Source organism: Exophiala viscosa, assembly GCF_022695815.1.
Source record: "Exophiala viscosa unplaced genomic scaffold EDD37scaffold_3, whole genome shotgun sequence".
NCBI lineage: Eukaryota > Fungi > Ascomycota > Eurotiomycetes > Chaetothyriales > Herpotrichiellaceae > Exophiala > Exophiala viscosa.
This window is the reverse complement of record NW_026944355.1, coordinates 1,982,355-2,006,454: the sequence shown is the minus strand read 5'-3', so window position 1 is coordinate 2,006,454 and position 24,100 is coordinate 1,982,355. Positions and strand designations below refer to the sequence as shown.

The window sequence follows — 24,100 nt, the reverse complement described above, 5'->3', positions numbered from 1 at the left end:
ATTGTCTGAATGGAGCTGATATTGTACGACACGTCTTGTAGATGTCTTACTGTTGGAGGTGTTGCTTCGTGCTGCGGATGAAGTCCGAACACTTACCACAGTACTATGACATGCACCTACATGCGGAAATGGACTCCCTGTCACTGGTCACTCGCTTTCACACCTATCGTCATAGTCGATGACCAGTGGTTGGTCTCGGAAACAATATGTCGAAATTGTGACGACATTGATCGTCTGGCTCAACCTCGGCATTACATAACACTCACAAAGTGCTCCGTACCTTGTACGGATTGATGCATTTACTCCAGATCACAAAACCACCCACAAAGTGCTACAAGCCATGAAATCTGAGGTGCTTAACATAGGTGCAAACAGATACATGATACATGCACATTGCAACACAACACACCATCTGCCACACCATCAAACCAATATACCCAGTTTTGACTAACCATCACATCTCTCCAGTACACCCACCCACCCCAACGTGGCCATTTCGAGCCTGGTATCATTGTCGTAGAATATCATTCAAAACATGTCGGCCACCAAATTCGTCCAAGACCCTTGTATCCCTACAATTCACCTCCTCACCAGGTTCTTGTACAATCACTGATCACCGCAAACACCAAACCCTAGGTACAGCGCCCAGAAGAAATCCTTCAAGCTAAAGTGTCATGAATGTCAAATTCGTCGTCAACAGGGATCGTAATCCCACGGTAAGCCTCAGTCAGGTCAACGCTGTCGCCCATAGGGCCTGACCCGTTATTGCTGGGCGGAGCACTGAAGAAAAAGTCGTCGCCGCTGGTGAGAGATTCGTCCGAGAAGCTCAGCAGACTTTGAGGCACGGGCGCTTTGGCCGGAAATTCCATGCCTGAGATGTTCCATACATTCGGAGCCCACTCATTGCTCGGGACTTGATAGAGCCCGTCTGATGTCACGTCCGGATAGAACGCCGTGTTGTTATCAAGGTTGTTCAGAAGTTGATCCCAGTTGCTGTCAGCCAGTGTAGGTGTCTGCTGTATCTTTGGTGGCAGCATCGTGCTTGACGACCCTCTCGACTGGGAAACGTTTTCATCTCCAAAAGGAAGATAGTCAAGATTGATGGCTGAAGTGTCAATGGTCCTCGATGTCGTCAATTGAGCTGGAGACGCGCTGTTTATTGGCATAATTGGTGCTGAGCGTGTTGATGACAGGCTAGTTGTGCTAGCAGCCCGGTTGACTTGGCCACGGGCAACGGTAACAGGTCGAGTCTCAGGGACAGTTGCTCGTCGCGCAACATCCTCGGCCTTCGCCTTATTGCTGAACGTCGACCACTTGGATGCGATTGCTTGCAGTTGCTTTCTCGTCGACTTCGACTTGGAATCCATGACAGGTGCTACGGATGGTCGTTGGCTTGTGCTGTCTAAGGACAACTTGCCCACTGACAACGCCGGACGCGGCTCAAGTGTGACAAAGCAGGCCGTCATCTTGTGGAACTCCATTGCGGCGGCGGCATTCTCGTTCTGCATCATGCCGAGAAGATTGTTCAGAGACTTTTGGTTGTCCTTGACGAGTTTACTGTCTTTTTCCAGATCAACAGACTGCCAAAGAATTGGTAACCCAGAATTCATGAGAAGTTCGGTTTTGTCCATTGGGAAAGTGTAGTTCATGCGGCGCTCAAGCAGCAATTCATGGATTTGCAAAACATGCTTGCCAGACGTTGCTAGGACGATGTTGGCTGCAGACGACACGCTGCCAGACCCATGGCAGAGCAACGGTCGATGAATCAAGCTCCGTATATAAAAGTAGGCCATTGACTTGGAGAGATTAGCGAGGTATGCAGGTAACATGAAAGGGGCAACGTACCAGCAATGGTGACCGGTCACTAATCATGTGCGTGGCTGGCTTGTCGTTGCAGAAGCGTAGTCTAAGGTGCTCTGGAAGCTCTTCAGACCACTGATCAAGTTCATCGGAAAGTCCATGTAATTTGTTCAGTGAAAGCTGGTAGGTCGCCTTGGCTGGGTAGAGGTTGTCCAGCGTTTTTGACAGGATCTGACTGACACGCATAAGGGCAAGCGCGCTGGAAACCTTGGTACGTTCACCTGGGAGAGTGGGAGAAAAGCCTTCGTTGGTGATGTTCTCGTCGTCGACATCAGCCGGGAGTTCAGTCGTAATGTCGCTGTCCCGGAGGAGCATAGGAGTACCCGTGGTAGCGGAGGTGAACCTAGCGTTGTGTCAGCAACCATGATACCTGTCATGTCAGAAACACCTACTTGTCCAGCACGTATTGGCACCAGAAAACTCTCTTTCTGGCTTCGGCTTCCAGCGGTGACAAGCTGTGGTATCTATGACTCTGATGAAGTCCAAGTTCGTGGCACATGGTCACCGCAATACCCCTATGACGAAGCAGATGGGTATAGTCGGCTCGCAGCATATAGCAGATCTCCGCCAAAACGTGGCATTGCAGGGTACAAAGCGTCGCATTGGACGAAGTCGAATACAACGCTTTACGCCATTGACTCTCATAGGTGGGCGCATTCCTCTTTGATGTCGTGATCTCGGACAAGGCGGAAATCTCAAAGATCAGGTATAACTGAGCCAGCGCTTGTTTGTTGCTTTGCCAATTGCCCGAGTCAGGGTTGGAGATGTACTGCTCATACACTCGAAGGAATGTAGGTCGATGCAGTACAGGCAACAAAGGTTGCCACTCTTGGAAGAAGAGATCTGTACATGGTCAGTTTTGTGGCCAACGAAAGGTACATCAAACGTACTGATATATTGATCCGACTGGATCCTTGGAGGCACCTTAGGTCCTGCGCTGGTGGTTTGCCTCGACGGCTGAAGGGCCTTTTGAAGACCCGATGAGGAAAGTGCAGTAGCCTGTCCGCCAGCTGCTTGAACTTTCTGGTCGAAAGCTTCAAGGAAAGAAGCAGTTGTCGAGGAGCCCGTAGAAGTTGCTGTTGAGTTTACTGGTGCAGGGATCTCGACATGTAAAATTTCTTCCCTGGCCGACTCGACTTCAGCCTTGACTTCCGCGGCGTGTGCGGGTGACAATGAGGCCGAGCATTTTCGCGAGGCAGGAGAAAAGCTGTGTATGCGAGACAGCATGTCGATTTTCTCATCTTTCTCATCCAGAAGGTCTTTCAATTCTTTCACTTCCGCTTCTAGACCTCGAACACGGTCTTCGAGCGACTCCGTATATCCTCGAGGAAAGGCTCGTCGACTGAGTTTGTCACTGGTTTTGCATTCGAAACCGACATTGCCACATTGGCCACAACATGGTCGTACACCATCACATCGAATCTTCTTGGAACGGCATCTGTGGTTGATTTTGTCAGTCATAATGCTTGCTTCGTCCACCAACGTATTCGTACCTATCGCATGCTTGCGCAATCCGACTCTGCGCGCTACTCCCCACTCTGATCATCTTCATAGGTAATATACCAGGCATGATGCCGGCGGTGACAGGATCTGTTTTATGGCCAAGAGTTCTTCAATATCAGACACATAGAAGGTCAACGACTAAGATGGATCGTTCGTCGAAGGAGGATGATGGTGTCTGGTCTTGAGGTTGAAGTGTAAGGAAGTCCAATGTACTGGGTATACTCATAGGCAGAAAGAGCGAGTTCCGAGAAACGAATAGGCAAAGAGTGCGAAGGTGTCTAATTATGACAACATGCGACTCGAGTCTGTGGGATGATACTCAGGCGACGATTTCGAGGAGGGATGGTCAGGGTTGACTAGGGCAATTATTAGTGGAAATATAAGACCGCCACGAAAGTTGTTTTCTGGTCTATGAATTGACAGGGAAATCAACGACGGGAAGACCAGCGGGATATGCAGGATCCTGGAGAGTATGGTTTGTCAAGGAATGGTGGTTGTTGCAAGGAGGAAAAGATGGTCGCGGGATGCATGAGAAGGAGGGGAGCAGAAGCACAGCCGCACCTTCTCTGGGGAGAGCAAATGTGTGGATTGGCTTAACTGGAGAGTGCGGATTGCGGGCTAAGGCCGGGGAAAATCCAGTTCGGGGGCATCAATCGCGAGGAAGACCGCCAACTCGCTAGGCTGGGCGACGCAATCTGTCCATTAGGGTCTATGACTAACTGGTTGCAGGCAGCGCAAACACCACTAACGGCCACCTCGAAACCTTTCCTCACCTCAACAGTTTTTGATACCTGGAAATCACCATCCATCCTTTCCCTATGGAAGGACCTCCTCAGCAACCGCTTGGCTTCTGTCAAGCAGGAGGTTCCGTTACCCCGCAAAACGTCTCGTATTTGCAGTCATAAGCAGATCGACGTCTCAAAGCGTCGAATTCGAAGCACTTCGAATCGACGTGCTCGACGCAGCCAAATGATCAGCCTATCACATCAAAGCAGCTTCCACTCATTTCCATCCATCCGAGCTTCGCCCGCTCGATCTAGAACCCCAGAAACCCCTCGCACCTTGCGCCTCCTGCACATCTTACTGTCACACATCATCACATCTCTTTCTCCTCAGATCCTTACCTCTTGTATCCAGGAATTAATTGAGCATGATCTCCATGATTCGCTTACCAGTAGGAATTGTCGGAACCGCTCCTCTACATACCCCAGATTCAGGTCAACATGGCTTGTAGCGAGACACGCGACACATGCAGACAAGACCCCGTCAATAAAGTGTCTGTGTAGCTTCAGCAGAAATAAAGCCACAGCTCTTGTTTGTGAGCACTGAGCATTTCATGGACGAACGGAATGTAACGACGGCAGTTGCCAGCAAAAGCACAATCTGGCATACGCCATGGCTGTATATCCGTACCCCAGAGACAGATCGTGGAAAGACTGGCGGGTCAAAAGGACTACTGAAACCAATCAGTGCATGAAAGACAGGATAAGCTTTGCCCTGTTCGTTGACATCAGCCCATGCAGTGTACTGCGCCTAGCACAGTCCGTCTCCATCATACCACCTGAAATAGGTGTTCCGGAGTCATCCGATAATCATAAGAAAAGTTATGAGCAATTGTTTGGCAATTCAAATGCCGACATGCAGCAGCCACGAAAAGTGTAGTCTTCACGAAAAGTCGTCTGGGGAATCTGGGACATCCGTGCCGCTACGATCCTGTCCCAGATATGCACGGACGACTGGAGATTCCAGGAGCTGATTCTTCTATGACAGGCATTAGTAACCACTCCTAAAGTCAGAATCTGATCGATGAACTTTACCTGTTCCTCCAACGTCTCGTAAGTCCTGGTTAATAAGTCCATTTCGAGCTTCCGAAGTCTCCCGACTGTCTCGTAGACGTATGGCCTGATCTGCGCGTTACCAGGCAGAGCGTTATCAAAATCATCTTCACTTGCCGCTAGGCGCATCCCTTGCTCCTCAACCCTTTGCTGGAGCCTGACAGTGGCACGAAGGACGAAGACATCCCGAAGGTCGTCTTGGAGAAGCTTAGCCTGCAATGCACTTGGATCAAGCTCATTCTCCTTCCATAGAGCCTTGAGCTCCGTATCTCCGTCCACGGTTTGCTCCACCCGAAAATCTAGCCCGTCTTCCTGGTTGATGCAGGCCCACCAGACGAAAGTACTGTCCCATTGTACTTGGTCTGCCTCATCGACGTAGATTCTTACCCCAGGGGCAGTTTGGGCGACCCGGATCTTGGCCATCTTCAGTGGATCGTCGGCGGGTATGGACAAGGCCAGGAACATCTCCCTGGCACTGCTCGCGTGCTCTTCCAGGAACCCATACGAAAAAATCATCTCGCAGGCCCCTCCACATCCGTACATGATTGTGACTTCATCTCCCTGTTTGATAGATTTGCCGTCACGCACCACAAGCAATACCGAGCCTGCATCTTCGTCCACTTCAAATCGGGCATTATACCGATCGTCAGAGGCGTGATTGGCCATGTCTACGACAGGTACCATTCCCACGCTTGCTCCGCGCGGCAATTCAAGCGCACGAGATCGATAGACTGCATCTGCAAGCTTCCAATCTGCAAAGTCCAGGCATCCGGTAATCTCGTCCCACCAGGCTTGCTGGCACCAGGTGATCGACTCTGTAGCTGCTTTTAGACTGTCAAACTCGCGTTGGAGGCTGATGAGCTTCTGGTCCAGGGCTTCGGCAAGCGAGGTGCCTACCAACAGCTCTCGTTCGTCTGCGGTGTAGAATATGGGCAGTGGAATATCTTTCGGCAAGAATTTCACATAGTCTGCGAGAGGATTGTTGAATCCAGGAGCGTGGTCACTGTTGTCGGGGCTGTTTATCGTCATCTGATAAACCAGGAAGAGTAGCACTGCGGTGCGGTCATTCTGCAGACACCGCATACGATTAGTCTGCTGGATGAAAGGTGGACCTACCTGAAGGAAGTCACAGACGATGAGGGTGTCCGGGGGTGGCTGGTTTACCTGGAATAGAGTCGGAGCAGCATCAACCAATTGTCTTAGGCCTGTGTCGACTTTTGCAGCTTCTTCGACGCGCTCTTTGGACAGTACGAGTTCTAAAGGCACTGCCACCAAAGGTTCTGTTTCGGCCCGATCAGCTTTGGCCAGCATCCCACCGCCGTGGTCGTCGCCATTGTCGGCAGTTATATGAGGCTCAAGTGCAACGTCGAAAAGTTGAACGTTGTTGAGACGGGACCATGCTTGCAAATTCTCAAGCGGCAGAGATGTCTGTCTCATGGTCTAGTCTACTCAAGACAGTCGATATCGTATTGTCGATTCACCGGCGTGGTGAGAGTTGTTCCATATATGTGCAAAATTTGGAAGATGTCGGCGATACGTCGGTTCCTTCCACGGACCACAAGTCGTCGATGACATAATGCACTCATCTTAAGACACCGCAAGCAGTTCCGATCTATTCTCCTTATCTCATGGAGTGATATCCATAGGGCGTTTCGGGAAGATCTCAGAACATTAAGCTGAAGGATGATGAAACTCTTTTCTGCTAGAAGACACACCAGATCCTCCTGTGATCAGGAACGCTCAAAGTGTTTCCCTGGCGAAAGACCAATTTCTGACTTCACAATTGCCGCAGCCTTCCTTGAGATCAGCTACCTGGACAGCAAGGGATGCCAAACCTCGTAGGCATCAATAGAAGTCGTGGCACAGGCAGTGGACATATACCTACACGAGCATCTAACAACTACTGTGAAAATTGCTGCGCGATTACTTCCAAATTGGCACGACGGCCTCCTTATTATCTCCGTTCTGCCACCATCGAACGCTCTGCAAAACGGACAAAATCATGAATATGTAATAACTTCCTTGAGTTCAAGACTAAGACTACAGCTAGAACAGCATGATAGGGGACCCGACAAAGGAAAACCCGACAGACTCTGGAAACATCACATGCTGCTCATCTTCTGCCGAGCGATGAACGTACAAGCTTCCCTCAGCTTCTTATCCATAGTCTCCTACCAACATCACTATGATACTGGTACACAAGACTACGCCTAAGCAATGCTGAAGAGATAGTGCGAATGCTTTAAAATTGTCGTATCTTGAATCTGTCAAACATTTTCAAGGGCATATCCTAATCACCCTGCTACAAGCTTGAGCATCGACCGTCCTCTGGCAACAAATGTCAAACATCGAACGAGCCTTGCAGCACAGATCGCTCCCATCCAATCGCTAGGGATCAAACTCGAAGCCTTGATCATCCGCGCCAGATCCATCCAATCCAATTGATCGCTGTAGAGTAACAGGTGTGGTCATGCTGGAAAGCAGACAAGGGAAAGAAGAAGGTGAAAACCAGACGTCAACGCCGGCAGAATATGCGAGTCGAAAGCAACAAAGGTCATGTCGTGTACAATGGTTGTAGACAAATTGTCTAACTGGAGATCACGTAGGTTGCAGTGCCCGATATTACCGAGACCTGATATCAAGTTAGCACGTATTCAGCAAGATAAGGGCTCGAGAGACTTACAGTGCATCCTTGCGAGTTGCATCCACTGGCGCTGCAGTACTCACCGTTTGAGTACTTGCAAGACCCGGATAGGTTGCCCGTCAACTCTACCGTGCCGGAGTACTGAGCGCTGGTTGTAGGCGAGTTCTGGAAGATGGAAAGCCAGGTAGTACCGTCCTTGGCACCAACACCAAAGTTGATGGGCGCATAGTTGCCCAGGGGTGTTCCAGCAGAGCCCCATTGACAAGCTTTAGACGCACCATATCCAATAGGGTTGAGGTAGTATTGAGCAGATGTGGCTGATCCCTCCCAGGTGTAATAGGTAGAGGCATCTGGTACAGCCAAGGCTTCTGTCGAACCAGGTTGAACCTCTACCGGAATGGTCTCGGATTCTGTACCAGGGTAGTCGGTACGGCAGATGGCCACAACCCCATCGGCATTGTTTGTCGCTTCCACACCACCAACACCAGCAATGCACAGGCTTGATGAGAGGGCTGAGTTGGTCAACTTCAGTTTGCCGTTGGAACACTCCAGACCACCAACTGATTGCCCACTGGCGCCTTGAGTTGATGGCCATTGGGACTTCTGGTAGCCTGGTGGGCATGCGTAGGAACACATCATTCCATCCGTGCATGTATCACCGGCCACGCCAGTCACAATGTTGGTGACCTCACTGCCGGAGATCGTGACTTGCTGCAGACCGGCCCAGCCACCCAACTCGAGGTAATCAAGAGCGATCGCACCATAGTCGGATGGGAAAGTGCTGCAGTCGAGTTCACCATCGGGGAAAGACGAAGTGACTCCAGTGCCAGAAGAAGAGACAGACGAGGTCGATGAGGCTGATGAAGCAGACGCACTCGAGCTCCAGCTGCTCTCACCCCATGAGCTAGCGCTGCTAGCGCTGGCGCTAGCACTGGCAGAGCTGGTACTACTGCTGGCGCTTGATGCCCACGATGATTGCTGGTAGAATTCGGCTGCCGAAGTACTGGCAACGGAGAGGGTCGTGGTGGTAGTGCTGCTGGCAGAGTACACCCAGGTTGTAGTGGGACTGGCTGTTGTCGAGGCTGCGGTGCTGGATGAGGACGCGGACGAGCAGACGCCAGGATCCGAGCCGTCTACAAACTGCAATTCGTGGTCCGTAAGACCTGCGCAAACTTCTGATGCAGAGATCTCCTGTCCGTCCAAAACGTAGGCGTATTCGGTCGGACCTGCAGCCCAGCTGGTGACGGTCGATACATCGCGTGCTTTGTGCTCGTGGACGTGGCGGTGAGCGTGGTTATGAGGTTGGGCGACAACCACTGTGGCAGTGGCTGCCGTCAAGGCGATTGAGGTGATCCTCATTTCGAGCGATCGGTAGAGAATGGACGCAACAGTCTATTCGAGACCGGCAGGATATTCAGTGAATGAATGTGTAAGGGTCAGGTGGGACTGTTCAATGCGAGAGTCAAGGAATCTGTTAAACCCGGTGGTTAGTATTTCTTTGTTCCCACGAAATCAAAGAGATAGAGAAAGCAAGGGCGCTGGTTGTCGCGTGCCGTTCGCAGGGTCACAAAGAGCACATACAAAGCCGAAGACTCATATGATCAGTACTGGAATGCGAGGTCGCGCTGGTGGCTGAAGGGGCAGCGGTTCAGAGTCCGTGAGTATCGAACGAAGGAACGAAGAGAGTCGGCGGTCGCAGGATATTCGATGCTGTTGGTAAAGGAATGGAACGAGAGAAAAGTCTCTCTGTAAAGAACGTAAGCCCACTGAGGGCGAGAAGGAGACGATAAGAGTAGCGGTGCAGGCAAATTTGACTATAGATGCTGGTGTTGAAGGAGGAGGAGTAGAGAAAGGGTGAAGACGGCGAAGGGGAAGTAAACTCTGGGCGTTTGGCTGCGGATGGAGCTTGATTGGCGCCGTGGGCCTTTGTTTCCGCTCTTTGGCGGCGCCGCGACGAAGCAAGAATTTCAGGAACAGGCAAGGCGCAGACGCATGACTGAGTTTAGTGGCTGCAGTGCCCCTGGCCTTGCAGCCCCTGTCTCTCTCAATGGCCCGCGCTTCACAACAAAGAAATTGCACCCCACTGTGATCGTCCACTAAATTCAATCTCTACCGTAGCCTGGAGCGCTGCTATTGGCTCTGGTGTCTGTTTGGCTCTAACCAAGGACGAAGACGGAATAACAGCCTGCCTTGGAATTGAGTCAAGCGTACCTTCGGCAACGATGATAAGAAGCGAGAGTGCCCGGTTCTTAGAGACGGTGACGAAGCAGCTAATCAGCAAGCCAGGGATCTTGAATTCAGGGCATAGAGGATCACATCAGATAATATACAAGGGCCACGCAAACCAGTCCACCGTGGACTACTCTCTTCCCTGGCTAGAGAAATTGCACATCTCGCAGTGGAAGCAGAAAGGACCTTGTTGATGGCTATTCTTTATGTTCACCACTGACCGAACCGCTGCAGTTGCTTTCAGTGCAACACAGCAGCATCTCGATGAGCGGATCAGAGTGGATGGTCATCATTTCAGGTCCTGCAGTTATGTTGTCCTCTCCACATCCTTCTCTGCTGATGAGCACCCTGGGATTGATATTGTGTGTTGTCGGTGTTCGATGATCGAAACCAAGGTGAGCCGTCCACTAGATCTGCTACGACTCCTACGAGACTCCCTCTCAGCTGCATGTCCATCCGCTTGATCCAAAGAGTATGGTGGTGTGAATTTCTTAAGTAATGGACAATGTACAAAATGTCAAACCCTGACCTTCGGGGTATAGCATATGCCAGCGGCAAGTCTGATATGCACTGACAGCCGTCATGGTTACTACGTTGGTCAAATGTCTCTCGCCAGGCTACACAGCAGCAATAGTCAAGCAACATATTTGCTACTCGTCCTGTCCAGATGAAGGAGACATGCAACTCTATCTGGACTGGTACAAGGCGTCATGATTATTGGAGCCGGGGCGTCAAACATCGTTCTGTGTGACCCGAAGATCGCAACGACAACTGGTGACATTGTTATTGAGAAAGAGTCCACCTGACCGACGTTTGTCTATACCATGGGTGTCATGCGATCACTGGCGCAACTTTTGATTACTTGCCGTGCTTTTGACGTACGACACACGCGCTCTGGGGTTTTGACCACGCGTTCTGGCAGTCTTCACAACCTTGATCCCCACCAGCATCACAGATCACTCATGGCGATGCTTGAGTGCGCCAGTTAAACAAGGTGTGTGAGTGTGCTTCGACCACCAGCCGCATGGATACCAGGTACTGCCCCATCTTTTGCAGAGCCTCTCTCGTATCCAGGGTATACTCCGCGCAGGACGAGTCCAACACAGCCTGACCAGATCAGCAAACCAGAGTTCCAACGAAGACTCAGCGAAGATACCTTAACCTGATGGTATCGGCGTCCCTAAACAGACATTTGTTGTCCCCTATAAATCTTGCGTACACTATAGCTCGGCCCCCTGTTACTTTCTCATCCTCGCCTTATCGATTGTCCTCGTGCCTCCCAAACCATAAACAAGATTGGCACCTCGAGGCTTTGACTGGAAAAGCTTGGAACTTCTCACCTGCAATGCCTCTGTTATGGCGCTTTTTACCTTGTGTTTCAGCCTCCTACGTACAAAATCCCCCCTGCAATTTTGGCCAGTGCGCATTTTTGACACAGAAGCCCCTGTTCAAGCATCATCCCTGTGACTGACTCACTCTGTTTTCGATGGCAGAAAAAAATGGTGGCTGGGCAGCGGGAGAATCCATGGGTCCAAGACAACAATGACTTGCAGCGGTGCAGTGCAAGCGAAAATATTCCGGTCCAGACAATCTACAGCATACCCCAGCGAGGCTGGCTCCGCACAGAACGGTTTGTGTCATCATGCATCACTGCGGGAGTTTGCTTCATGGACCTCATACTCTGATGACAGTCTGGTGATGTCTTCCCAGGTCCGCATGTCCACAGAGCCGTACAAGGCTCCCTTGACTACGCAGTACCTGTGCAATGTGTGCATAGTACGTGTGGTAAAGGATCTAAACCTCAGCTTGTTGCTCCACAGTAGAAACAACTTGACTGTGGAGGACACCCAAACGTGCGAATCGGGATCTCTGAATACATGATGCGGATCATAACGAGCCTTCTTACGTCCACGACCTCGGGACACCGGCTGTCACACCGGCATCAATACCAAGATTTCCAGCTGGCAGAAGGGGTCCAAAGCTATCAGACTGCTGTTTCCGTCAAGGAGACAGCTTTCCTGTAACCATGAACAAACATGGTCTGGACTAACTTAGCTGGACGATCCATAATGAGACCTACAGTCATGTACATGCCATGGTCCAAGAGTGGCTTCTCCAGAAAGATGCAATAGCTGACTTGCTCGAGGCTGACGGGAAACACCAATGGCATCGACGATCCCAATCTCATCAAGCTATAAGGCATCCTGAAATCCAATGCTTTTAATCTGAACCTTCTTGCCTTTGAAGCTTGATGACGCGGCTGTTCGATCAATCTTACAACGTCCCACAACGAAGTCCCGCCGAGAGGGACTTGCTCTGGGGTGAGAAAATGACATGATTATTGTTCGGCTTACGAGTACTGCTTCCAGGTGACGCTCGATCGATGGCCGGCGCTCATTTCAAGCCGAGCAAATGTTGCTGAAGGTGTGAACTTTCTTGCGAAATGAGATATCCAGGGGCTCTGAACATGGAGGAAGAGGGGTCGAGAGCGAAAAGCACTTCCAAGGACGCGCGAGGAAGAAGAGTATTTGCCGATCCATAGGGAGGCTGTCCCCATTGATTGTGGATATATGAGAGAAGTACATTCAACTCGGCTCTTGTCGTATGAGGAACAACACGCTTGAGACATTCAGATGAGTTCATGAATGTGCAGCTGTTTCATTGCGGTCGGACAGCCCCAGTCATTGCAGGAGCTTGATCTTGCCATGTCGCTTTTTTTAACATGGTGATAGATGACACATTCAGCAGGTTCATGAGCGCACATGCCACATGTTAGTTGTTCCCTGTCCAAACAAGCATGGATTTGCCGCTTTGAAGATAGCTCGTTGGTCTGTCTGCATCCTAGCGTTGAACCGTCTGGTGTTGCTCCGGAGTCGTCATATGACAGAACACTGGGCTCATTCGTCTCCAAGTCCGGACGCAATGGAAGTGCCAACACTCCTCGCATCCTTGTTCGTTGACACCTTAATCCCTTTGGGTTTCCAGTGTCATTTCTTCTCGACAGCGGTGGGCGCAACTGCAAGAACGACCGCCAGACTTGCGACAATCAGCGATCCTGCTATAAAGCCGACAATGAATATACTGCCACGACTCGCGGGGAACTTCCCCCGCATGATCCAGTATTGTGACTCGAAATACCGATGCAACCCGATGAACAAGATAACAATGGATATTCCAAGGAACGTGGCACCCAGAGGTTTGCCAATATGACGGAGTTTTGCAGCTTGATCCTGATTGATTTGAGCAGCGGCAAAGTCGTCCCTCCTGGACACCTGCTGGCCGTTGACATCAGGAGGTCCTAGCAAGAGTATTTGGTCAAGCAACGTAGGCCCTAGTGTCGGCACAGCGGATGCAGCAGATTCACTGAGTTGCTGAAGATATGGTACCAGCTCAACCGGTATTGACTTTCCGACAAACGGCGAAAATGGGACGTCGTCTGGTGTTACCATGGTGGCCGAACTCGATCCTGATCCACTCTGAATCGATGTGTTAAGTCGAAAAAGCTGTGTGATCGCGATTCCGATACTGGCGAAGGCTAGACTGGTTCGAAGCCAGGCAAGAAATGTCCTCTCTAATGCCAGGTGATCCCTAGCCACTGACCCTTTATTCTCCAAAGACACCGAACCATAGTTCCCAGCGAAAGTCTTCACCTTTTGCAGCCAAGTCGGCTTAGTCTCCTCCTTCCCTGCAGTATCCTCCTCTTCCTGAGCGGTTACAGACCCCCTTGATGATATTTGTGAGGTACTTTGGGTATTGTATCGACGATCAGACTGGCCATCCGCACTTCTGATTGGGGTTATTTCGTCAGAATCGTCCGATGTCCTGGGATAGCGAGACGACATTGACTGAGACTGCGCAGGAGGTTTGGTGCTTTCTGAGAAACGAACACTGGACTGTCGTTCACTTGAACGCTGTGCGGGGTGCGCTGGTTTCTGCTGCGTCTCTACAGACTCTGAAGAGGAGTGAGCATCTGAAGCTTCATGTTGTTCGCTATGGTGGGAAGCCATAAGTATATAGCTTCTCGGACAATAGCAGCAGTCACATCCACAGTGCTCTCGAGCTCGGAACGAGTAAGACTTCTGATGGGGCCTGCCCAGCAAATCTTTGTCGGCTTTTGGTTTGCAGCATCAAATTTGAGTAGGTTTGGCTGGTACGGAGGGGCTTTTCAGTGGAAAGACAGGGATTAGAGACTCCCAGAACAGCTAGGAGAGAGCCATGGCATCAACCATCGAGGTTTGCCGACTGGAGAGCCCGCGTTGGGGTGGTACTGATGGTATTGCTTCCTAGAGGGTAGAAATTGCGTGATATGAATCTGAAAACACGACATCATTATGGGTGAATTTAACGATCTCGGGGCGCTTCCGTGGCATGCCCGTCATAGCGCACGTCTTCCTTAGGGCACGGGGAGTGCAGTTGGAGATCGTCCCCTTGGAATTTCAAGCCTGCGGGGTTGTCGGAACAGAAACCAAACAATTTAATAATCGCGCCTGCTCAACGAGATATGTTATTCTGGAGCAAACCAGGCGATTGCCGAGACATTACAGTTGACTTCTACTGTGTAGGACGCTGCTCAAGAGCCTGACCCTTCGGTCGCTTTGGTACAAAATTTCTGATGATGGATTCGGAGCAGAATGTCAAGCCGAATCCTTCCAACGGGCTCTCAGCAGCTCTACTGAACGGTAGCAAGTCTCAAACGATTCCAAAACTGATTCCACGTTCGCAGAGAAAATCTTCAGGATCATCAGGTCTTCAAGAACCAGCTCCAGAAACACCTGCCCTACCGTCGCCGCCCTCACTTGAATCTGTGAATTTCAAGACACCAGTCAAGCGCATCCTCTCACCTTCCGACCACCAGAAGTTTCTCGCATCTCCTACGTATACGCTGATTCGAGCATGGATCTTCACGTTAGCCGACAGTGTCCGCGGCCGTCCAAGTTCATCGCTGGATCTCTCCCAGCTATCTGACAACATCAGACGGCTAGATGCAGCTTTCGATGCTATTCAACTTCTCCTGGAACGATATCCTGCCTTCGAGACCGAATCACGATTTGGCAATCCAGCCTTCCGCGACCTGTACAAAGCTATCGTTAGAGACGCTGAAAAACTGCACAAAGAAGTGCTCGGTCTACAGAATGAGGCGGCCATACAAGATATCTCTGTATATCTGCTCAACTCCTTCGGCTCCGAAGAACGACTCGATTATGGCTCTGGACATGAATTGAACTTCATGATGTGGCTGTTGTGTTTGTACCAATTGGGGCTAATCCATCGAGATGACTTTCCAGCTATCGTCATGCACACTTTCACACGTTATCTCGACCTGATGAGAAAGATTCAGAGCACATACTATTTGGAACCAGCTGGGAGCCACGGTGTTTGGGGACTAGACGACTATCAATTCCTACCTTTTCTGTTTGGTGCGAGCCAACTGATCGGGCACCCCTACATCACTCCGAGGTCCATTCACAATAATGTCATATTGGATGAGGAGGGCGACAAATACATCTATCTAAATCAAGTCCGGTGGGTGGATAGTGTCAAGACTGTCAAAGGACTCCGGTGGCACAGCCCCATGCTGGACGATATTTCGGGCGCAAAGAGTTGGCAGAAGGTTGAGGACGGTATGAGAAAGATGTTTGTCAAAGAAGTACTCGGCAAACTGCCCATCATGCAACACTTTTTGTTCGGAGGGCTGATTCCTGGCACCGAAGATATGGGCCAGCTAGACCCAGAGACGCTTCGGCTACAAGCTCAAAGAATGGAGCATGTGAAAGAATATGGCCATGAAGCTGATTACTGGGGTGACTGTTGCGGCATCAAGGTGCCCAGTACAGTGGCTGCAGGAGAGGAAATGCGAAAACGATTGGGTACATCAGGCGCACTGCGACCAATACCTTTCGACTAGCAGGACCCGATGGTTGCTTTTCGAAAGTATCAAGCTGCTACATTGGGAGCTGTTGTGCAGCGAGGCGACCCAGTTCCACGAGACAGGCCTGACGGTCTGCAACAAGGCGTTTGCGGAGTCGTCGCCTTGTAGCATGCACGGCCACGAAAAGGGCGCTGTGTGGTGGAACAAGGACGAATGAATTGAGGTTGGAGCTATAGGGGTGGAGATCTTGAGTACGGCTCCAAGTTTGGGGAAGATCCGATCAAGGTTTGTGAGAGCTTCACCGGTTGACTTTCAATGCATGAAAAGCTCTCACGGACTTTTCTTGGACATCTAAGGTCTTCAAGCTTGATTATTGGGTGACCACCATATCAAGTGACCACGGAAGAGTATCACCGACTCACCATTGTTGATGTACAGCATTGGCATCTGGGCACTGGGTGCCCTCGGTGCCCCAATGTGCCTGGAGGACGCCTGACAGCCCTTAGCAAAGACGCCTTCACAACCTTGAGTTCCAGTACATTAGATACTGGCCACTAACCACGGAAAAAAAGGTACATGCAAGCAGTTTGCAAAGATAGGGAAGGCGAGTCAGAGAAGAGAAATTCAGCCTTGCATACCATCCATTCAAAGGCAACGCGCCGCATCCTTGACTTCTCACTTACCCCTCCATTGTGTAAAAAACCTGAAAAGGTGAATCACCTCACTTCCCTGTCACTACTTCTTCACTTCTGCTGCTTGTCCATATGAGTGAGGCAGTGATAGGTATTCGTTTGTACCTTTACATCCCTGTCAGTCTTTGCAACCACTGAGATCTTTACACTCTTTTCCAACCACTCTCTCTCGGTGTACATCCTATCTCAAACCCTTCCAACACAACCGTCAGAGCCTACAACCATAACACCTCCCAAAGACAAAGGCCAAGATGTGTCCGAAGTCGACAAAGAAGCAATCATCTTCACCCTCCATGGCATTGCCAAACGCACCACTCGTCTACATCAACGATCCAAATGAGGACCGGCGATATGCACACTACTTGCGAGACCTCATTCCTAACTGCACCTTCATCAAACTGCCTGGCAGGGATCTGTTGAACAACTCGCTCGGCACGGAACTGGACAAGCTCAGTGTTAAAGTCGCCGAAGGCCTTGTTGGCGATGGCATTGTTCTCCTATGTGAATGCTGCCCAGACTCCAAGCCTGCCCAGAAGATCAAAACATCCAAACTTTTCCGAGCAGAGGCGATCAGAGGCGGCCGCAACTTTGTAACTGTGAATCTTTGTCTTTCAGAGAGCGTGGCTCCCGCAGGCAATTCAGGATGGGGCACCAACCATCTCGAAATGATTCTTGGACCAAAGTCAACCGAGGACGTGGCTGTCGAGGTGTATCATTGGCTGTGTACGTCATACTCTCATTCTCTTTGTCGTGTATACTAACAGCAACAAGTCACAGCATTCACAGTTCAAGAAACACTCCACCTCATTCCAGAGTCTGAGATGCTTGCCGTGGACAAGGCCTTCCCGGACTACGAGTATAGCACGATCGCCGATAACAAAGCCAAGTCGAAGAACGCCAAAATTCAATTCGTTGCGCTTATCACCAGTCGTCCAGTGGTCAAGGGTCAAACACTCTCATGGAGTGTGGCCGACAGGACTGGCACTGTGAGTCTCACGTGTCTTAACGTCTGCTTCATGTCCATACTAAGTTTCTGATCTAGGCCAACTTCTACTTCCAATACCGCGGCGAAGCCTCAAAGTATACCTGGGAATGGTGCCAGGCACTCAAGGTTGGCGATCGTCGAGCCCTTCCACGCATGCCCATGGTCGAAATCAAAGAACGTAAGCGCGTGCGCGTTGCTAAGGCTCCAATCCGGACTGTGGCTGCTGCTATTTCGGGTGTCGGACACGTCGTACGTGCCGTGGGCCATGGCGTTGTGAAGCTCGGCGAGTTGGGAAAGTTGGGAAAGAGCTCTGAGTGGATCCCTGAGCCCGACGTCGTGGATGGCAAGAAGGTCGACTGGGCGGACATTCTTAAACAGCAAAGTGCAGACAAGGTTCTGCGAGCTGAGAAGGCGAAGAAACAAGTCCAGGCTAAGGTGTTCAACGAGAAAGGAGAGAAGGTCTGGGCGGATGATGATAGCGTGGCGAGCACTACTGCTGGGGGAGAGGAATGGGTTGAGGAGAAAGCCAAAGACTTCGTGTGAGTGTATTTCTACCGTCGACATTGCACCAAATAAGTGTTATGTGCACACTGAGTGGTGCTGCTGCTGTCGGGTGCTGGCGCCGGGACGTTGTGAACACCACGGAAGGGAAACCTAACGAGTCTGTAAATACGTTATGCTACAAGGATCGAGCCTTGAGCTTGGTGGGTGGTGGTCTTCACGAGTGGCCTTTGCACTACGCATCTTACCGTGGATGAACTCGTGGAAGCTGCGAGAAGAGCTGAGCTGAGTCTGGGATGGCGAAGTATTGGCGAGTCGTGGGAGAGAGAGGAATGAAATGGCGGGTTGGTGTCGATTGCGTTACTAGTACTGCAATAATCAATTCATATCGTGAGTGCCTGGGGTGTCAGAGATTCAACACAATGCAATACAGATTGGGTCCATTCTACGATACGCGTTCAATAACGTGGTCTCTGTATCATAGTAGAGCAACATTTTTCCAACTAGGGAGGGTCTCGCCCTGACCTCAAGGGCCAGGCAAAATCTCACACCGACAAGAGGAGAGTCTAGTATCGTTGCCAGCCTTGTGGACGATGCTGCCGCATTGCACCGTCACGGCATGCCCACGAGGACCATCACCACGCAAGCGCAAGGCGCAAAATGTAGCAAGGCGCGGCAAGGCAATCGCCCCAAAATGTGCGGGAGAATATAATGATTGCCTCGAAAGTCAAATGTACACGATCAGGCTACACCGGTTGTAACATGCACTAGGGCGCAGGGCGATTAACAAGATGACCTCGGGTCTAGCAGACGCCCGCGGTAAGATAGCCTCACAATGCCACTGGGTTGGAAACTGGCCATATGTAGGAGACAACGTACAAGCACCGAGTACGGCGAGTGTACGGAGTACTAGTATTTCCTCGGCCTACCGAATCAGCCGGGTAAAGCAGAAGTTCGCGAACATAAGCGTGGATATATAGATTCATTTGGCATTTGGCGATACAATTACATGACAAAGCGGTCCATTCGACGGATACCTGATCGACCGGAACCTCCCAGATAGGAAAAAACAAGCGGAAACACCATACACCTTCGCTCAGATGGTCGCTCTTCTGCACGAAGAATGACGGAGTGCATCGTTAATCTGTAGATCTTCTTGACTTGTCTGGAACAAGTATATCTCAATCGCAATGCAGCTTGCGGATTATAGCATAGCAGAGCTCTTCAATGTCTTGGGATAGTGTACGCATACGATGGAGCTCTTGTGACGACGTTGACACCTCGGACTCCGAACCCGGTATGATAGGTGCCGTAGGAGCTCATGGGTGGTGGTGTGTATGGTTTCATGGTGACAACACGTGGCTCAGGCGAGTACCTGTAGGGCTCCGTCTTTGCAGTCAAGACTGTGTGGCCGTGGCTGTGACTGTGTTGACCAGGTGAGTTTCGCGAACTGTAAGACCCATATCCGGAGTCGTAGGGTTCATGATGCTCATACGTGGTGTGTGACGCTGGGCCTGGCTTGTATCGTCGATGCTGATACTCCGTACTGCTGTGGGGGCTTCCAAAGCTCTCCTGGCTACTTTGTCGGCGTCGATCATGAGTCGGGCGACGACTACCGCGATCGTAGTCGCCATGCGTGCTTCTGAGCTCGATTTTGAGGGCTCTAGAGGCTGTAGATGGTCGACGATGATACTCATAGTCGTCACTCTCCTGCTGAAGGTCTTCTTCGTACTCGTACACTTTCTCAGTCCTGCCGATGGGAGAATGGACGGTTGATGATGCTCTGTCGGAGCCGGAGATCGATTCTCGGATAGTTTGCAAGTCAGAGTTTCTGTCGACGTGCTCTTGCAGCCAGGCGTCATCTGCCTTCATCCGTGAAGGACTGTGCCACTCCTTCTCGCGCTTGTTGGGGTTTGCCCATGGGCTTACTCCAGAGCCAACGTCAAATGACTCGTTCGATGATTCGGCAGAGTGATTCCTTCTGCTCAGTCCTTGCGCGTATCGACCTTTACCCTCGCGACCTCGCGTGATTGCATATCCACCTTCTTTGCAGTTCCGACAATCACGGCCCTTTTCGTAGTGGTACCTCTCCAAGCCTTGACATCTAGAAGAATGACATTCATTGGTGGTTTTGAATTCATGTCCACAGCCCCAAGACGTCTTGGTACGCACACACATCTTTTATCTCCTCTGCTGCAAGATCAATGTGAACTTGGGGCTTTGCTTTGACTGACTGGCGCCTGTCTGTGATGCGTGCAAGTATCTTCGAGCGCAAGTTCCACGAAGTAATGCGATGATTTCGCTCCCCACGAGACACAGATAGTCGCCGAAGCGGTGGAAGGTTTGTGGAAACGTTCGGGGCAAAGCCACAAACATGTACACCGTGGAGTGCAGAGAGCAAGACACCAGGCAAGTCACGCACAAGGTCTCAATTGTTCTTAGAGGTGACGTCGAGGTACATTTGAGACCTAGCCCGGTTCGCTACAGCAGGTTACTGCATTTCGTGGATGACAGAGTCTGTCTCACGCTGGTAAGGGAAAGATGCATAGAAGTGACCGCCGACGAGATACTGTAGTGAACAATAGATATGGACTTCTGTGTGATGGTATCTGTAGACGCTCGTGAAGTGATCCAACTTCGACGTAGATGTCTCTGTGATGGCGAGGTCCTGATATTTGCTATTTCGTTCATCACTAGTGACGAAGGTCTAGGCAAGTCCCGGATAGGTTACTTGAACTGAACAAGAGGGTGTCCGTCGAGATGCAGCATGCAGATTCTTGCCCATCTCGCCTCAGATTTACCAGCCATGGACGCACTTATGCGCGGAGCACGCATGGCTCGAATCAGTCGTTGCAGTTCTAGGCTTAGAAGCCGTCGAGAGATGTGCATAAGAAGGCGTGAAGTAGAAACATCGGCGGTATTCTTGGGCTGGCGTTTGGACCAATGCAGGCACCTGGTGCCGCGGGCACGGACCAGGGCGTCCGTAAACAAGGGGAAGGGGACCAGTGTGAGAGGTGGTCGGCTAACGGTCGCAAATGACTGGCTTGAGGCCAGGATCTCGGCCGCCATCTTCAGCCTGTCACAGGTGGTTTCACAATGTCAGTGGTGCCCCAAAAGTTGCCTTGTGGATTGCCTGTCTTTGGGAGTGCTGTCGAGCCTGCTGAGCCAAGGACCTCTTTTTGTCTCGCTTTTCCAACAGCAATTGCAGGCTCCTTCGTTCAATAGATCCCCACAGTCACAGCAGCTTACATTGGGCGATGATGCTGATCTTGGGGCTACGAATTGGAATCTCATGCAGAAGATCAGGTCCAGTTGTAGAGAAAGATTTGTAGAATTCTGGCAATGCGGACCAGCGGTTAGATAACTTGCACGTTTATCATTCGCGGCCTGGGCATTTCCTCGTAGCACAGAGCCATGAGAATGGACAAGTTTTCAGATAATTCCTGCCGGGCCTGTCGTTGTGATAGGTGCAGCAGAATGCTCGACGGTCGATTTTATGATCCCGTGCCGTTCGTCAAGGGTACTCGGAGTGGGATAACGTTAATGAGGTGTGCTGCTCAGTCGAGACGAGGACGAGACGCCCGAAGAATCGGGAGAGCGGCCACCACGCTGCAGCTAAAGCTGACAAGATAGTATACATGAGGTGTTCAATGGTGTCCCCATTTCCTACGCCCAATCCTCCTCGTCCAAACGAACTCCGAGATGGGCCACGATCCAGTGACTGAACTCGCCGGATCGAGCGGGCGGTTTTCTCGGGCTGTTCTTTGTTTACTGGTCCTGTCTCTTCATGGAGAAGACGAACATGTGCAGGGACGGAACGAATGTCAGCTGAGCACGACACGGTGTTTTCTTTGCGAACTGCTGTTCGTCGGTAATGAATGACAGAATGCTCGCTGATACCGTACTTAGGCGATGGAGATAACACTCAGCCACGAGAAACGGGTGGACGAAGCACGAGCTGCCAGGTGTTTTTCACTCCTCGGCGGTCGTACATTCCGCGAGAATGATCTCCTGCTAGACACTTTGGTCGTCCTGGCCAGTACCCCATCCAAAGCGAAGACCTCCTCCGCGGTTGCCTGGGGCTATGCAAAATTCCTAAGATAGCCTCTTTCAGTGAGACTGGCGAGCGTCTGGCAAGGCTTCTGGCGAGAGTTGCAGATGTTCTGAATGACCGAAACGATAGCAAGGCGCATTAGGTATCTCTTGTCGAGTATCTTCAGCGCTTTGAGCTTGCCTCAGCCGTGAATCGGATACTCAGTCCTCGAGGTATGGATGCTATTGGCACCTCTTCGTCTTTCGAGACCTGCAACCTCGGGCACCGAAGCCTGCGATTGCTCCAATGAGGATGGTCTTGACATTCATTCGCGTTCCGAAAGTCAGTGGATATGGGAAGAGGAGTGGTGCTTTTGATGTGAATGTATGCCTTCACTTCCAAGGACAGCGTTACCATGAGGGTCGAATTCGGCCTTTCCATTGCACACACCCTCCCTGTGACCTTGAAAAAGATGATAAGGCGTGCAGCTTCCATTTGTGGGGGATGCAGGATCGCTCCAGCCGGCGCACCGTTGCTCTCTATCTATGTCTATGTGACTTGAGGTCTCTCAGAATCCGTCGTCGATACCATTGGCCTTTTCTTCCTTCAGTCTCTCGTCGTTCATCTTCTGCCACCATCGATGCGTTTCATCCTCGGTTTCCTCGGGTTTCTGGTCCCATGGCTTCGGGCTCAGAATGTAGTGGATGTTTTTGACCTGATCATCCCGCCATATGGCGTCATGAACGCCTTTCCATCTCAACGTCTTCAAAGCATTATATATATAAGATAGGCCAACCCAGCGACCGTAGAACCGATCCCCGAGCAGGCTTTGGTCAGCAAAGTCATACGAATCCGTTAGATCGCCATTTTGCATCGCTTCTAGGATTTTATCGTAGACACCTTGACTCGGATTGCAGACGACTAGCCCACCATTGGGACTTCCTATACCCGCGGTAGGAGGTGGACCGTGGATTTGCGCATCGTCGGGAGTATCGTGCTGGGAAGTGAACCCACAGTTTGCAGGCACCCAGTGTTTTGGATAATGCGGCTTCTTCAAGGGATTGCACGCACAAGCATGGCTCGCGGCGTACACCCTGTTTCCGTCGCCATTCATCTCGGGCGGGTCCAGCTGGAGCTCCATTAACTCGTCCATGTTCTTCAGCACCAACATATCACTATCCAATTGCACTACTCGGTCATATTCGAGGAGACTGAACGGAGTAAGCTTGCTCCAGCAATCGTAAAAGCGAGGATCGTTGGTGTATTCTTTGGCCACAGAAGGTAGGAGGTATGGAATATGTTTAGAAGGAATGTTCCGACTCTTCAAGGCTTCGTGTCCTTCGGAAGGGAAAGTGTCGGTGTAAAGAGCGATCAGAGGATATTTCGAGCCCGCCTTCTTCAGAGAATGATCGAGCATCAGCAGCCCAGAGAGGTACTTGGTGTTGGTAATGAGCGTCGTCCACACTCTCTTGGGTTCTTCATGGTTTGCACTGGTGGTGCCGTTCGGGCGCTCCTCCTCCTGTGTCTGTGCCATTTTGTTTGGAAGCTTTTCAGTATGGATATATCTGCGTATGGCGAATTTAAACCGAGAAGCAGGAGATAGGTATAGGGGATAGATGGGCAAGAATGCCCTGCGGCGATAATGAGGACTGCATGGCGCGATCCGCTGCGACGTAGTACACTCTCTGTCTGGTCTGGACTCTCGATTAGGCGGCGTCGATGTACCAAGAACTTTTTATTTTTAATAATCCCGCGGCTCTGCCCCTCTATGCAATGCCCCTTGCCTTACCGACGAGAAAGCTAGATCACCGCTGGACCAACCCACGGCCTCTGTGGCTTACTAGGCCCAAGTGCACCAGTCATCGACGTCACCATGCTTATCGGGGAGCCTAGATGAGCCCCGGAGAGACAGTCCACCATCGCACTATTCCGTCCGCAAATCGGTGCGG

At 51.0% G+C, this 24,100-nt stretch overlaps 9 protein-coding genes across 9 annotated transcripts; 3 read left to right on the top strand and 6 right to left on the bottom strand.

Annotated features, from left to right (window-relative positions):
• Positions 1 to 191: 191 nt before the first annotated feature.
• EDD37DRAFT_340361 (fungal-specific transcription factor domain-containing protein) lies at positions 192 to 3,752 on the bottom strand. Its single transcript, XM_062811690.1, has 5 exons — positions 3,354 to 3,752; positions 2,751 to 3,298; positions 2,253 to 2,703; positions 1,846 to 2,203; positions 192 to 1,796 (listed from the first exon to the last, which is right to left on the bottom strand). Exons 1-5 carry the CDS (start codon positions 3,428 to 3,430, stop codon positions 660 to 662), a joined length of 2,571 nt encoding a protein of 856 aa, XP_062672229.1. The 5' UTR covers positions 3,431 to 3,752; the 3' UTR covers positions 192 to 659.
• Positions 3,699 to 4,914, top strand: EDD37DRAFT_341215 (uncharacterized protein). Its single transcript, XM_062811691.1, has one exon. The coding sequence runs from the start codon at positions 4,075 to 4,077 to the stop codon at positions 4,690 to 4,692; it is 618 nt and encodes a 205-aa protein (XP_062672228.1). The 5' UTR covers positions 3,699 to 4,074; the 3' UTR covers positions 4,693 to 4,914.
• Positions 4,770 to 6,893, bottom strand: EDD37DRAFT_340359 (uncharacterized protein). The gene is made up of 3 exons (XM_062811689.1): positions 6,363 to 6,893; positions 5,181 to 6,266; positions 4,770 to 5,124 (listed from the first exon to the last, which is right to left on the bottom strand). Exons 1-3 carry the CDS (start codon positions 6,633 to 6,635, stop codon positions 5,029 to 5,031), a joined length of 1,455 nt encoding a protein of 484 aa, XP_062672227.1. The 5' UTR covers positions 6,636 to 6,893; the 3' UTR covers positions 4,770 to 5,028.
• A 916-nt stretch (positions 6,894 to 7,809) lies between these two features.
• On the bottom strand, positions 7,810 to 9,313 carry EDD37DRAFT_626982 (SUN domain-containing protein). Its single transcript, XM_062816341.1, has one exon. It carries the CDS (start codon positions 9,199 to 9,201, stop codon positions 7,837 to 7,839), a length of 1,365 nt encoding a protein of 454 aa, XP_062672226.1. The 5' UTR covers positions 9,202 to 9,313; the 3' UTR covers positions 7,810 to 7,836.
• Positions 9,314 to 12,879: 3,566 nt separating this feature from the next.
• Positions 12,880 to 14,381, bottom strand: EDD37DRAFT_339956 (uncharacterized protein). Its single transcript, XM_062811684.1, has one exon. It carries the CDS (start codon positions 14,076 to 14,078, stop codon positions 13,059 to 13,061), a length of 1,020 nt encoding a protein of 339 aa, XP_062672225.1. The 5' UTR covers positions 14,079 to 14,381; the 3' UTR covers positions 12,880 to 13,058.
• A 305-nt stretch (positions 14,382 to 14,686) lies between these two features.
• Positions 14,687 to 15,976, top strand: EDD37DRAFT_648768 (peptidylprolyl isomerase; the record flags this gene model as incomplete). The annotated part of the gene is made up of 1 exon (XM_062818058.1): positions 14,687 to 15,976. One exon carries the CDS (start codon positions 14,687 to 14,689, stop codon positions 15,974 to 15,976), a length of 1,290 nt encoding a protein of 429 aa, XP_062672224.1.
• Positions 15,977 to 16,796: 820 nt separating this feature from the next.
• EDD37DRAFT_339959 (uncharacterized protein) lies at positions 16,797 to 18,287 on the top strand. The gene is made up of 3 exons (XM_062811685.1): positions 16,797 to 17,355; positions 17,404 to 17,618; positions 17,675 to 18,287. The coding sequence occupies exons 1-3, from the start codon at positions 16,884 to 16,886 to the stop codon at positions 18,158 to 18,160; spliced, it is 1,173 nt and encodes a 390-aa protein (XP_062672223.1). The 5' UTR covers positions 16,797 to 16,883; the 3' UTR covers positions 18,161 to 18,287.
• A 705-nt stretch (positions 18,288 to 18,992) lies between these two features.
• Positions 18,993 to 20,394, bottom strand: EDD37DRAFT_340040 (uncharacterized protein). The gene has a single exon (XM_062811686.1). The coding sequence runs from the start codon at positions 20,294 to 20,296 to the stop codon at positions 19,343 to 19,345; it is 954 nt and encodes a 317-aa protein (XP_062672222.1). The 5' UTR covers positions 20,297 to 20,394; the 3' UTR covers positions 18,993 to 19,342.
• Positions 20,395 to 22,719: 2,325 nt separating this feature from the next.
• On the bottom strand, positions 22,720 to 23,685 carry EDD37DRAFT_561817 (nucleotide-diphospho-sugar transferase; the record flags this gene model as incomplete). The annotated part of the gene is made up of 1 exon (XM_062813891.1): positions 22,720 to 23,685. The coding sequence occupies one exon, from the start codon at positions 23,683 to 23,685 to the stop codon at positions 22,720 to 22,722; it is 966 nt and encodes a 321-aa protein (XP_062672221.1).
• Between the last annotated feature and the right edge of the window lie 415 nt (positions 23,686 to 24,100).

What these genes read in the sequence shown, in the direction of transcription:
- EDD37DRAFT_340361 (XM_062811690.1), bottom strand. Translation starts at nt 3,430, where the DNA reads ATGCCTGGTATATTACCTATGAAGATGATCAGAGTGGGGAGTAGCGCG. An exon ending in ATTGCGCAAGCATGCGATAG is followed by an intron (nt 3,299 to 3,353) that starts GTACGAATACGT and finishes AATCAACCACAG; the next exon opens with ATGCCGTTCCAAGAAGATTC. An exon ending in GTGACCGGTCACCATTGCTG is followed by an intron (nt 1,797 to 1,845) that starts GTACGTTGCCCC and finishes AATCTCTCCAAG; the next exon opens with TCAATGGCCTACTTTTATAT.
- EDD37DRAFT_341215 (XM_062811691.1), top strand. Translation starts at nt 4,075, where the DNA reads ATGACTAACTGGTTGCAGGCAGCGCAAACACCACTAACGGCCACCTCG.
- EDD37DRAFT_340359 (XM_062811689.1), bottom strand. Translation starts at nt 6,635, where the DNA reads ATGAGACAGACATCTCTGCCGCTTGAGAATTTGCAAGCATGGTCCCGT. An exon ending in CTGCTCCGACTCTATTCCAG is followed by an intron (nt 6,267 to 6,362) that starts GTAAACCAGCCA and finishes CGGTGTCTGCAG; the next exon opens with AATGACCGCACCGCAGTGCT. An exon ending in ACGAGACGTTGGAGGAACAG is followed by an intron (nt 5,125 to 5,180) that starts GTAAAGTTCATC and finishes TGCCTGTCATAG; the next exon opens with AAGAATCAGCTCCTGGAATC.
- EDD37DRAFT_626982 (XM_062816341.1), bottom strand. Translation starts at nt 9,201, where the DNA reads ATGAGGATCACCTCAATCGCCTTGACGGCAGCCACTGCCACAGTGGTT.
- EDD37DRAFT_339956 (XM_062811684.1), bottom strand. Translation starts at nt 14,078, where the DNA reads ATGGCTTCCCACCATAGCGAACAACATGAAGCTTCAGATGCTCACTCC.
- EDD37DRAFT_339959 (XM_062811685.1), top strand. Translation starts at nt 16,884, where the DNA reads ATGTGTCCGAAGTCGACAAAGAAGCAATCATCTTCACCCTCCATGGCA. An exon ending in CGAGGTGTATCATTGGCTGT is followed by an intron (nt 17,356 to 17,403) that starts GTACGTCATACT and finishes AACAGCAACAAG; the next exon opens with TCACAGCATTCACAGTTCAA. An exon ending in TGGCCGACAGGACTGGCACT is followed by an intron (nt 17,619 to 17,674) that starts GTGAGTCTCACG and finishes TTTCTGATCTAG; the next exon opens with GCCAACTTCTACTTCCAATA.
- EDD37DRAFT_340040 (XM_062811686.1), bottom strand. Translation starts at nt 20,296, where the DNA reads ATGTGTGTGCGTACCAAGACGTCTTGGGGCTGTGGACATGAATTCAAA.